General features: G+C 39.6%; 1 protein-coding gene across 2 annotated transcripts in view; it reads left to right on the top strand.

Moving 5' to 3' along the window:
- The window catches only part of CCDC80 (coiled-coil domain containing 80), a 34823-nt gene that overhangs the window by 3174 nt on the left and 18106 nt on the right, over positions 1–13543 (top strand). For both annotated transcript variants that reach the window (XM_037835387.1, XM_037835382.1), the window contains one exon: positions 7603–7759. In XM_037835387.1, the coding sequence (XP_037691315.1) occupies positions 7603–7759 (157 nt within the window). The remainder of the gene's footprint in view (positions 1–7602; positions 7760–13543) is intronic.

Below are 13543 nucleotides of genomic sequence, written 5' to 3'. Positions count from 1 at the left end.
GTAAAATCATATTGGTAGATGCCAGACTGGCTGAACCTGTACCATGTCAAGCAGATCAGGAGGTTTGGCAAGAAAGGGCAGTGAGGCCACTGACTTCTGTCGGTTTAGCTGCTCTATGACCCTGTGTCCTCACAGACTCACGGCCCCAGGGGACAGAGTCAATGGGTGGAGAACCTAGACATGAGCCTGGGGAAACATCTAGAGTCAGCTTCTTCCTAACCCATCACTACTCACCCCCACCCCTTCTTTACTGCCATATTTCTGGATATACAGCTCCCTCTTTCTGAGTTCAAAGAATAAAAGAATGAAGCTCTTAAAAATGTAATACACTGATCCATTAGGGAAGGGCTTCTTCTTCCTATGTGAGTTTAGGAACTAATTTGACCTTAGGAACTAGAAGCATGTGTATGGGGAAAATAGCAGTGATCCCATTCTCTCCCCTAATTAGATCTGCGTCAACAATGGGAAGCCTTAAATGGAAAAGTAAAGTAGTTCAGGTGGATTGTGAGCATGATTGGAATATGGAAGGGCCCTGTTGGTATGACCCTCATGAATACTTTTAAAACCAACTGGCAGAAAATCTTCTCCCCTTAAAGGCTGCCTCTCTTCCCACCATCACTGCCAAACTACCAGTAAGAAGCTAAAGGGATGAAATGTGGGGAACTGGGTTAGTTGCTTCGGTTTCTTATATCCTAGAGACACATCTGAATTTGGAGTCCAGATGTCACTTTCTCCTGAGCTCCCATAAAATGAGCATGTGCGTGTGTGCATGTACATGCATCTTTGTGCAAAGGGGGCAAGAAGTCCTTACTTGACCTTTGCCTTATGGGTCTGACTGCTGCTAATGTTAAGTCACAGATCCAGCTCAGTAGCCCACTTCCATCATTAGTTTCCACCATCCAAAGGACAGTAACAGAATCTAGTTAAACGCAAGTAGGGCATGGGGAAGGAGTAAGACCCCCTCATCCTAAACGTAAAGAGAGCTCTCATCAGCAATGTGAGAATGGCTCCTTCTTTCCATGTTTCCTTTCCCTCTCTTTTAGAGCCCCTCCAAGATTTCTAACCCAGCTTCTTAAAGCTGTCATTTTACTCCATGCTAGCAAGGAGGAAATGGGTACGATGTAATTAATTCCGAATAAAAGATCAGTGATTTAACGTTGAGTAACGAAGGTCAGGTATGATTCTCTCAGATGCCTGGGAGGGAAGGAGCTGCCCCGTGCCACTGAGGACAGCACCCTTCCTACTGAAGGCCCAAGGTGACTCCCTGCCCTGTGTGCTCCCCACTAAAAGAGACAGGCACCCTGCTCTTAAGACATTCCTCAGAGGATGTTTTTCCAATCTGGTCTAAATTTGGATTAATAATCTGGGCAGAGGGACTCGCTTCCCATTTATTTTTAGCAGTTTCAAAAAGTTTAAAGGTGCACTCAAAATGTTACTTTGAGCAGAGTCACTTGGGGTGTTTATCATAGATAGGGTATATTGCAAAATTCTCTTAGCTATTTCCATCTATAGTGGATCTATGCTTTGTTACAAAACCTAGGGTATAGTTGACTTAAGGGTTCATGTGTCTTTTGTGCCACAACTTATATATTTTTGAATGTACTTATTAGTTTTTAGCCAGATCCTTAAAGTGATTATATATGCTTAGATTAGTAAAGGATAGACTGTCTTTTAGAGTAGTTTAACAGCAATTTGGCTATTCACAGAGTATATAAATTTAAGTGGAAATATTCCAGCCAGAATCAAAAGTATCACTCGTTTCAGAGTAGAACTCTACCTGTTTTTGCGTGTTTGTAAGGGGACCTGTGGGAGCAAACTGCTCTCTTTTGTGCGTGTGAAAGCATTAGTGGTGTGCTCTGTTGCTCTCCTCCTGAGTTCCTGGGACTTTGTCCAGCCTACTGGAGGACATTACCCAACTTGAGCCATTTAGCCAACAGAGCAGGCAAATCTTTCCTCACGGTCAGGTTTAACCAGGAAAAAAAAAAAAAAAAAGAGATCGGAATTGTAACTGTGCACCCACCTGGCAAGTACAGATTGTGAGTCAAAAGAAACGGGTTTTCATTACAGTATCTCAGATATTAGTCATGCCCCTTTTTCCTCCCTCCTTTTCTCTATTTTCTCTACTCTCTTAGTCAGGGATCTGAAAGCCCAGCTGGGTCTTTTCTGCTTTTAACAGTATCCCTGGTCATAAATTCCTAGCAAGTGAAATTCAAATGACAACTTCTGCTGATGTCATGTGAGGCAAAACAGAAACCAGCTGGAATTGCCTGTGGCAGTGCTGGCTCTTTGGGGCTAGCAAAAGAACAAGGTTTGTTATTAGAAAGAAAGTACCCAAAGGAGGGATTGCAGCCTTGCCGTCTCCCGTGTGTCCAGCTGATGATCATATCAGAAATGTGTTTTCTGAAAAGTTAATTATGTCTAAAGTAAAAATGAGATTACTAAAGACAAGAGGAAATAAAGATGAAAAAAATCAAAAGATGGAGAAGAAAGAGTCTATTTTACTGGACAGAGAGCAGACTGGTGTTTCTGGGTGAAGGGCCTTGTTGGTGCCATTTATTCTTTTGCTACTCTTTTTCCCTGTCAAACCCAGCTGATGTTGTTCAGGAAGCTCCATGGTTCAGTTAATATTCAGAAAGACTTAGAGCTCTGCAAGCCGCTCAAGTATGGCTGAGAACTCTTTTTTCCAACTGGCCTCAATGTAACCGGGTGTGCTGAAACTGAAATGATGTTTGCATCTCAAGCAATTGTGCAGACCTTTCAGGAACTCTTTCTAGCTTTTCAGCAACCTGTTGCCTAACTCCGTTTTCTCATAACCCATTAGTATTTTGCATTTATTTATACATTCTTTAGATGTGAAAAAACATCACATAACTGTTACTTCAATTGCAGAAACAATGGCAGCGATGTTATAGGTTGTGTTTGGGTAAATGGCATCTTAGAGACCTTCAAAGGAGCTGCAGGTGGAGCCAGGGATCCTATTCTTAGGTCAGAGTTCAAACCTTCAACCCACTGCCTCTCAGCCTGTCAGCAGAGAAATGCATATCCTTCAAGGAGCTTTGCAGAGATGGCTTGGTTTATTTCTCCAACAACCCCACAAGAAAGTAATTATTAACCCCATTTTACAGATAGGAAACTGAAGCTTAGAGCAATTGAGAGAATTGCCCAAGGTGTACAGCTAATATGTGGCACAGCAAGAACTAGAACTCAGGCCTACTTTGTTTTACAGCTTATGTACAAACCGCTACCCTGTGCTGCCTTCCTGTTTGTAGGGGCTTCCTGTGGGCACACACCATAAAGTGAGGTGAACATTTTAATCAATGTGAACATTTTAAAATTCATTTTCAACCTTGAGTTACCCAGATAAATGACAACATATATTAATTGTCAAATTTTGTGCTAAGCAACTACAAATGCAGTGTTTCTAACTTTAATACCCAGCAAATTCTCTGCATCTTAACTCTCTGGCTTTCTCTGTGGTCAGTCAAGAACAATAGACTGAATCCTAGTTAACCTAATCCATTAAACTGCTTGGTGTCAGTGTGGAGATGGCCATGGTGAGAGTATAGACAAGGTGTTTGTCACTAAATCACTCGACCCTATGGAGAATTGCTGACAAGCCATCATTCTGTATCCTGATACCAATCTACTTGCCAGTCAACTAGAGGCCTCATATGCTGAATTGCATAAATACAGATGCAAGCTTAGGCATTCTTTGGAGACTCAATCTTCTCTGATTCAAGTGGGTTGACATTTTTAATCTTACATCAGGAATCTGGATATTGGGACAACAGTCCACTTATTTGGTTTAATTTAGAAAAAGATTTAAAACTCTGCCTTAGTGGCTTGAATGTTCTCTTTCTGTATCCTGTAAAATTCTAGAGTTTGGGGCTTAACACAATATTTAGACTAATCTGAGACGTAAGATATCTTCCCACATAGCATCTTCCCATTCCTCTTTGCTCCCTTTACTTATGCAACAGGCTGCATTATCCCGAGGCTCAGTGAGCCGACGTATCAATTGGAACAGAAACAAAAACAAGAACTAAAATGCGACTTTGAATTCATGATACATATCCTGATTTATTGCCAACAAACTGGAGACATGCCAAGTGCAATTGCCAGACAATAACACTTATTGAAAAGTTCTTGGATGCTCTTTTTAGGAAGAAGATATTAGAAATAGTTTCTATTTTAAGTACTGTTTGAAATGCTACCAAGCTAGAAAATGAATGTGACAGAGATGTCACTACACAGGGCAAGAGTCCCTGAAATGTGTTTGAATGATCAGCTCCCTCTATTTTCCTTGATGCAAACTCAAGGGATAGATTAAATGTATGGAGAGGTCTTTCCTGGCAGGTCTGTGGGCTGTGTCGAGACATTGGTAACTGGAGGCCCACCGTGTTTCTGAACCCTCCCCTCCTTCCTGGCTGTGGAGTGATGTGTGTTACCTGAGGGAAGTGGCTCAGCATTTGTTCTGCCATCTGCGAGCCCCAGTGATAGGGGCTGGGGGTTCCATCCCTTGAGGAACTGACACTCTAGTAGGGAAGGTGTGACCTAAACACAAAAGTGAGTAATGCAAGAAAATACATAAATTCCAAGTGAGTAGTACAGACAATAAGAACAGTAATTAAAAGGAGGAAGCGATCATCGTGGGCTGCAAAAGTCTTTAAGGAGAATGTTGCTTGTGAAGAGTACCTCAGATTTAGATAAGTTGGAGGGGTTGGGGAGGGCTTAGATGGAAGGGGTGATGTGGACAAAGGCAGCGGAAGGAATGTGGGTGAACTGTTCCATGGCAACATACAGATACCGAGCTCAGGTGCACACAGCCTGGGCACATGCAAGCTTTTCATTTGATCCTCACAACAACCTTATGGGGTGAGCAGAGGGGTTTTTCCACTGTAAGGATGAGGAAGCTGAGGTTTGTAAGATTCAGTATCTTTTTTAAGTTTACAAGCTAGCCAGGGGTTGAACTAGGATTAAAATGCAGACCTTCCGACTTTGTCTGCAATCACTCTCTCTCTGTGCTGCTCTGCCCGAGATTTCTTTCATTTCATAATTTAGGCTTGTCTGGCTGCAAGGGGTGAAAGGGTTATAGAAGGAGGAATAGCAGGAAACACTGGCCAGAGAGAGACAGGAGCCAGATATTGGAGGACCGGAAGGCTAGGAAATGAGTCATGCAAAATGGATGTCCCTTCACCTGTGGGTTAACGGTAAGGCATCCTCAGGCAAAAGACATGGGGTGAAAATAAACATCAGAGACCTTTATTTATTTAAGTCTGGTTCCCGCTGTGTATCCACGGCTTAAAGCGACTGCATGTAGGGCTACAAGAGAGAAGCTGCCACGCAGGGGAGGATAACCTTCTATATGATTATAGATTGTCCAAAGTTCTTAGATATGCACAAGGGGAGAAGGGGACTATAGGGGGATTTGAGGACTCTTGAAATCCTGTCATGTTATGGTTTGTCCATGGGTCCTGAGTTCACAGCTAGGAATGATGAATGTAGGGTTTTCAAGTTACAGAGCAGGTAATTATCAATGATCTAACATCTGGGCAGTGGAGCCCTAGCAATGCCTCTCAACATATGTTAAATATAAGCTTGTCTTTAATTTAGAACAGAAAGTTCAAAATTGTTAACAGTAAATCTCTTTCCCTTACCTTTGTTCTTGGCTTTGTTTTGTGTTTTTATATAAACATTCAGTTTATGTATTTTAAATAGTGTGCTTATGAGCAAAGACCAGCCAGAAAGAAAAACTTAAAATATGCTAACTGAAAATAAAACTCTGAGATTTGGGCTACCATCAAAACCGGAGGAAATATTTTCACATGTCATATAGCTAATTAAAAACAAACCAAAAATATCATCACCATATCTTTTTATAGCCACCTTAAAACTTTTTTAAGGCTAAGTATGATTAAATGAATAAGTTTGGAGGGATCTTATGTTTTTTCCCCTTGGGAAATTACATTTCTAAAATAAGCATTTCCTACCCACCATGTCCATCTGAATGGGCATATAAACACAAAATTAAAAATATACTAAGTCATGTCTACTTAAATTATATGAAAAAAAAAATTCATCCCAGAATATCTTTAATTTCCACTCAAAGGCTTGAACACATCTTAATTTCTAAGAAGGTTAGTATTCATAAAGAATTCTTAGAGGGGAAAAACTGTAGGCAGCAGTACACACATCTCTCACAGAGAAAAACAAATAGCAGGATCAAAATGGGACCAGATTTATTAATCATTTTGATAAAATATTTGGAAGAGGTTAATAATATGGTGCCTTTCCCTCTGAAAATGCCAAGGTAATAGCCACAAACTGCAGAAATAGTTTATAAGTCTAGGTGGGCAAGTAGAAAAGTGGATGATAAATTTGTATGTGTCAAACGTAAGAAAGTATTTAAGGAAAAATAAAGAGGCTTTTCTCTGAGCTCAGTGATGAATCAGCAAAGGGTGAATAAATAATATTCATTGCGGACGTCAGCCTTGTGAGTTATTCAGAGTCAAAGAGATCAACAAAGACCTGGTCATCATCAAGAGGGGCTAAAAGAATAAAATTTCACATCCTCCCACCTCCAGGGAGAACAGCACTATGCTCACCTACTCGTGGAATATGATACACAGTTCTGGTTTCAGATCAGGAAAAATGTGGTGGAAGAGAAAAAGGCTCAGGAAGGGCAACTAAAATAATGAAGGAAGTAGAGAAGCATTTATATTGGGTTAGATAATAACATTGAGACAACCTGAGAGAGAGGGTTTGAAAGGATCCTTCAAAAATGGGGATACCCTCATTTTATCCAAAATAATGAAATATATATTTTCCCAAATGGCTAGTGACTAAAGCATCTCTTTCAATTTTTCTGTCTTTCCGCATTTACCCCAGAAGAAGTCAGGGATATGAACTAAGAGTGGAAGAGAGGGGGACTACACGAATAATACCAGGTCTGACTCGGAGAGAAGACTGGACTAAAAGAGTAAAAATCTTTCTGTTAGAGAACTCCAATGTCAAAAGATGCCCACTGTGAGCTCTATACAAGCCCAATGTGACAGTGAATATTTTCTTCTGTGAGAAACATAGGCTGAAAAACCATCCTAAAATCTTTCTGCAAGGTTGCCTAATAAAATTCTAAACCATAGAATGTTCAATGGTGCCAATGTAAAATAGTGTAGTAACCACTGAATTCACAACTGTCTGATCAGCTGATGGGAATAAGGCAGATCAAAATGAGGGAAGGGAGCTAAAATTTGTTGAGAGCTTATTATATGTAGACTATTCATTTAATGCTCACAACAGCCTCACAAAATACGTATTCCTGTGCAGAGTTCACAAATGAGAGAAAGAGAACACACAAAGACTGAGGAAGGAAGGGAAATAGTGGAAGTTTAATGCTGTCTAGAGGCATTAAAAAAAAAAGCATTTCCAAATGCCTTTTTTTTTTTTTTTTGGCCCTAATTATGCTATTTGTCCATCAGAATAGTCTGTAGTTTAGGTGTCAATCACTACTAGCCTTCTATTCCAAATCATCTCTTTTGAGTTTGCCTTAATGTGGAACTATGACTGTAAATTAATATTTGCTTACCCTTCACCCACCTCCAGCTGATCACGGCTCCTAAGACTGAGAACAACATGTATGTGCAGCAGAGAGATGAATATCTAGAAAGTTTCTGCAAAATGGCCACCAGGAAAATCTCCGTGATCACCATCTTCGGCCCTGTCAACAACAGCACCATGAAAATCGACCACTTCCAGCTAGGTTCTCGTAAACATTTTTATTATACTATTGTTTTCCTCATATGCAAAGTAGGACCAACTTTATGGGAGAGTCAGACAGGGATGGGGGATCAAAAGGGGAGCTCATATGTCCAGAAGGCTTTTTGCTTTTTCCTTATGGTGTCCCATCCTGGGATTTTTCTGACTTAAGTTTTCAGCACTGTAAAATGAAAAATATGCAATCATTCTATGGTTTGAAAGTCGGTAAGGTGAAGAAAATGAGAGAAATGTTCAGACACCTCCTTCTAGATCTGGAGCCTCCTTGCTTCGCACAGACTTAATGGTGCAGGTGACCCACTCACAGATGGGGACATGCCAAGCCATTGGAAGTGATTGACTTCTGGCAAGGCTGGGGAGAGAATTCACCAGGGCTGAGAGAAGCTGTTAAGCTAAAGAAAAAGTCACTGAAAATATGGACAAAACTGCCCTGAAGTCCTTGTGGAAAGTGGAAGAATTTGGCTAAATTTAGTGTGTTCATGATTTTTCATATTAATGATATATGTGAGACTTGTGAGGCATACAGCTCAGCATTGGGCAGCTGAGATCTAACTTATTACAGTTCTCATGGGAATACAGCACGACTTAACTGTGATTAGTTAAGCTTCATAGTCAGGAGCCTGAAATATCACCCACCCACTTTCTTTTATTATTATTACATTTCTAGGACTCTGTTTTTATTTTTAATTTTCTTACATTCATTCTCTGCATTTATTAGTTTACCTTCCCCTGAGATAGTTCCAAAGGAAAATAAATAGCATCCTGCCTAATGTCCTATCCTAAATCATTGTGGATTGGTGATTGGTTTGTCTGTTGAGGACAACTGGGTGTTTATTCCTAGGTTGTGTGTATGTTTGGAGAAGAAGCAACATTCTCAACTTGAATTTTGTTTGTGTCTCTGCCACAAAGGTGTGAAAACGTGGCTCGGTGGTTGTCTTGGAGCAGCAAGAAATGAAGGAGTGTACTTAAACAAAACAACCACAACAAAAATTATTCACACAAAGAAAAGACACAAAAGAGATTCTGGACTCAGTCCAAGAGGAGTTCAGATCTAGAGCCACAACTTATTAGTTGTGTGGCCATGAGCAAGTCACCTTCCAAATTTCAGCTTAGAGGTTAATCATCCTCAGGCTATGGTGAGGCTTAAATGAGATGATGTATGCAGGTATTTGCCATACTAGTCACTCCTCAAGTGAATGATATTATTGTGATCATCATCACCACCATTTGATCTGACAGGTATCTGGAGATCAAAGAGCAGTAAGGAGGACTGGACAGCTGTAATTGCAAAAGATGTAACTGCTTTCTCCTCATCACACAATGTTGATACGTGAACCCTTACAACTGCCCTTCAAGGTCAGGTTGCATTACTATTCCTGGTGATAAAATTGAAGCCCAAGAGACTTACACTAACTGGAATTCAAACCACTTGCTTTCTTAATTTGCAAATAGTAGATGAGCCAGTGAGTTAATTGTAACCCAGATGTCTAGAGAGGAAGTAGATGTCCAATCCATTACAGGGACTGGCCAGGTGTTCTCAGTGTCAAAGGCATTGCCCACCAACTCTTACACAAAATACTTTCCTTCCTTATCTTAGAGAAGGTTGGAAAAATCATTATATCTTCTACCACAACCACTATATCATCCTAACTGTTACAAGCATCTGGTGCTGCCTTGGCAAATTTTTAGCATAATCCTGCAATTTGCTAGACATCTGGATTCAATGTGAATGGTAGAGGGGCTAAGGTTTTCTTTTCTGCTTTATTGGAAACCAGGTATTGTAATTCAGGTGTTTGCGTCACTGAATGAAATCCTGGACACAATTTGGGGGAGACTTTTGTTTCCTCATCTAATTCCTGGAAGGCCTGTCTCTCCTTATGTCATGTCCTGGATTACCCTTATGGGGAAGGCTGTAGCATTTTCAGCCAAGATTGGGAGTCAGCCATGGGAAAATAAGAGCTGGCATTAGCCATGGTCTCATTGAACCAAACTCCAGCCTTGACTGATTTTCCGCTGGAAATCTATCAGATGGCCTAACTTGTCTTTAAAAATAAATCAAGTGCTCTCTGCTCCTCCAGACTTTTCCTGGGCCTCGAAAGTAGAGGCCCACATCCAATTGCAATGTGGGCTATACTCACCAGCTGGTCCATTTTACTAAATGTATTTGGAACTTTGATGATGGAACCTACAAACCTCAGGATACTTATCTTAAGAAGTAAGGCATTAGCCTAAGTTGTTTTTGCTTGAGCAAATTCCAATGCAGAATAAACCCATCTGCTTTGGCCAGCACAAAGTATGTTATGTGAAAGAGTTTAAAATGGCTTAACACAAAGTGGCATTCTTAATTTGTTAGTGGTATATGAAATGTCAATCTAGGATAGTGATATTGGTGTGTATATTAAGAGGATGGACAAAGTTTGTCAGAGAGGAAGAAGTTGCTGGCTAAAGGTACTTTATTGTGGAATGAAAAGAGAAGTGGAGGGAAATACAACAAGAATGTTTCTCTCTTAGCAAAATATAGAGATGAAAAATATGTTGACACTGGTATTTGACTGTCAAATTTGGAGGCTAGAGCACATTGGGCACCTTAGAAGGCAAAAGAAGTTTTTGATAGCTTCTTTTGAAAGAAGGAGAGTCAGAGGGTACTTGATAAAAAGGGAAATAGAAAAGTTGATGGAAGTGGAAGATGGCAACAAAGAGAGAGGTATTGATGCCTAAATTATATGAGTAAGGAACTCATAGGTGAATTTCTAAAATAACTTTTATAACTACAGTAAAATGCATTTCACTGTGGGTAGCCTAAGATACTCTTCTGTGTTTGATTGCAGCGAATTGTTCTTTATCGGCAAGTCTCACCATCATAAGGATACATAATAATCCAAAAATGCTGCATTCCCTCAGGTGCAAGTCCTGAAAATCGACCCTTTGCCCTCAACTTTCCTTCTCTTGACTCTGCTACCCTGAAGTGGGAGGAGAGGCTGGTTAAGTGCTCAGATTCCCAGACACTTAGTATGATATCCCTCTCTGTTTATTCAGCCTTTGATTATCAATCATTCTGTGCCCTAGAGGCTAGAGAGCCTGTCTCCTAAGTTGTTCAGTCATCTTATCCCATTGCCTTTGTTGCTTCTAACATCAAACATATCAGTGTCAAGATCAGAGCGTGACAATCGAGATGTGAAAAGTAAAATAAGTGTTGGAAGAATGTGATGGGGGATGAGCTCTTCTATTTGCAATCATCAGAGAGGGTATTGTAAATATAAAATTCTGAAAAGTGGGTTGATTTAACAGAGGGGCTTTGGGAAATAAGTATAGCTTTTGGTAGGTGATATCAAAGTATTTTTTGTTTTTATACATTTTTTAAAATGAGTGACATATTTTTGGATTCCAAAGCCAAAGCTATATTAAAGGAGATACACAGACATGTCTGACACCCACTCCTGACCCTTTACTCTGTTACTCTCTGCCCCCTATAGGTAATCATTTTTGTAATTCCTTGTTTATTTATTTATTGCTTCTTTATGCAAATACAAATAAGTATAAATGTATATATTGCCTCTCTTTTAATACAAAATATAGCATATTATACATACCTTTCTTTTTTTACTTAATGATATTTCCTGGAGATCTTTCCATATAAGTGTATAGAGATCTTCCTCATTCTTTATTAAGCCATTGTGGTATTTTACCATAGTTTATTCAACCTGTCCCTTGTCAATGGACACTTGGGTTGTCTTCAATATTTTGTTGTTATGAACAATTTTATAATTAATAACTTTGTACATATGTCATTATGAACATGGGTGTATCCATAAGATATATTCTAAAAGGTGGGATAACTGAATCATAAAGGAAAATGCTTTCAGTGACTATTGCTAGGATTCTCTCTGTATAAGTTATACCATGTTGTAATCCCACAACAAATGTATATTTATTGCCCTAAACCTCTGCAGTAGAGGTTATGATCAAACTTTTGGATATTTTTGGCCATTATGATATGTGAAAAGTGGCATCTTAGTGTATGTTAGTGTTGGGTTGCATTTCTCTTTTTGTGAATATGGTTAAACATATTTTCATATGTGTAAGGACCATTTGTGTTTCTTTTTCTGTGTTCTTTGACCATTTTTCTACTGTCTTGTAGGTGGTTGGTCTTTTTCATTTCGATTTATAGCACTCTTTATACATTAGAATGAAAAGTCAGACTCCCAGCTCTTCTCCCCACTCCAAGATACGGAGTCATTGGTTTGGGGATGGGCTCCAGGAATCTGTATTTTAAAATCATTGCTCTGGCGACTCACTGCTAGGTTTGGTCGAGAGCAGAAGACTGGGTATAGCATATAAGTGGAATAGAGGGCTAGAAATTCAGTTTGGCAATTGACTTCAAAGGATTTTAAATACTGGCATAAAGAATTTAAACTTCCCTTGATAAACCATGGGAAGTTACTGAAGATTTATGAATTTGCTTTTCAAATAACTTTTAAATAACTTTTAAAGTTTGGTGAAGTCAGTCTGTAGCCCAGAAAAGCATCAGGGCAGGTCACACTCTTCATTGATTGCACAAGTTGCTCTCTCCAGGGGCCAAGTGAGGACAGCATCCTTGTGATCGGGAATGGCCAGGTTAGACCTACCAATCGACACAATCCAGTCACTCATGCCACCTGCTCACAGAATAAAATGAGGGCAAGCAGATCAAATGCAGGCAAAGTTATGTGGCTGTATCTGTTTCCAATCAAAAGGAAGTACAACTGAAATAATCTACTATAAATGATTCAGCAATCCTTGGATGACTCTTGAGATAAAAGCAATTTAGCATCTGCTGGAGTCTTTGCCTCCAGATTGACCTAAAGCACAGCTGAGAGATTTTTTGACCTGTGTTGATTTCTTGAATAGAATAGTTATATTTTAAATGTCTTACAAATATGTTTTATTTAAAAGAACCAATACGTGAACATCTATTTAGAAAATAAATATACGTGGGTTTGCTTTTTCAAATTACAGCCAGACTGACTGCATTGCAGGTTCACAAACTCAAAAGAAAAGTATGAGATTTGATTGTGGGTTTTCTCCACAGACCCAGATTTTCTCACCTTCTTTACCTCATCCCTCATTACCCTCTTTTTTCATGTGATACCTTTCTTAGGGGACAGTTTTTATGATTTCCAAATCTCTACTTAGTGCCTCTTATGTGCCAGGAACTGTGCTACGCTATGAGGATATAAAAGATGACCAAGACTCAATCCCTGTTGTTGAGTTATTCATGTGGGAAGATAGTCATGTAAGCAGTTGGTTACAATATAAAGTGATAAGCATTATCACAGAAGAATGCAAATATCATGAGTGCACAGAAGAATGCAAATATCATGGGTGCACGGGTGAAGTAAAGACAGATTGCACAGGTAATTAGTAGTTCCAAGAGCAGGAATAGCATTCCAGGAAGAAAGAGCATGTTTCTAGAAACTGAAAATAGAGAGCTTGAGCATAATGGATGGAGGAAGAGTTAAGAGGTCAACTAGCTGAGATAGACCAAGTCCAATCATAAATGGCCCTGTGTACAATGGCCATATTTGATTGCATTCTGTAGGTCAGTACTTCTTTGTCCTTAGACTGCATAAAAATCACCCAGAAAGCCTATTAAAATACATACTCCTGGGCCTCATCACCAGTGAGTCTTATTCAGTTGGCCTGAATCCAAGAATTGCAATTTTATCAAGCACTCCAGGTGATTTGATGAAAGTAGACAGTGGATTATACTTGGAAAAATTTCTAGAGGAGT

The sequence above is a fragment of the Choloepus didactylus genome, chromosome 1 (genome assembly GCF_015220235.1).
Source record: "Choloepus didactylus isolate mChoDid1 chromosome 1, mChoDid1.pri, whole genome shotgun sequence".
Lineage (NCBI taxonomy): Eukaryota > Metazoa > Chordata > Mammalia > Pilosa > Megalonychidae > Choloepus > Choloepus didactylus.
Note: the sequence above shows the minus strand (reverse complement) of the source record. Positions and strands in the feature narration are given on the sequence as shown.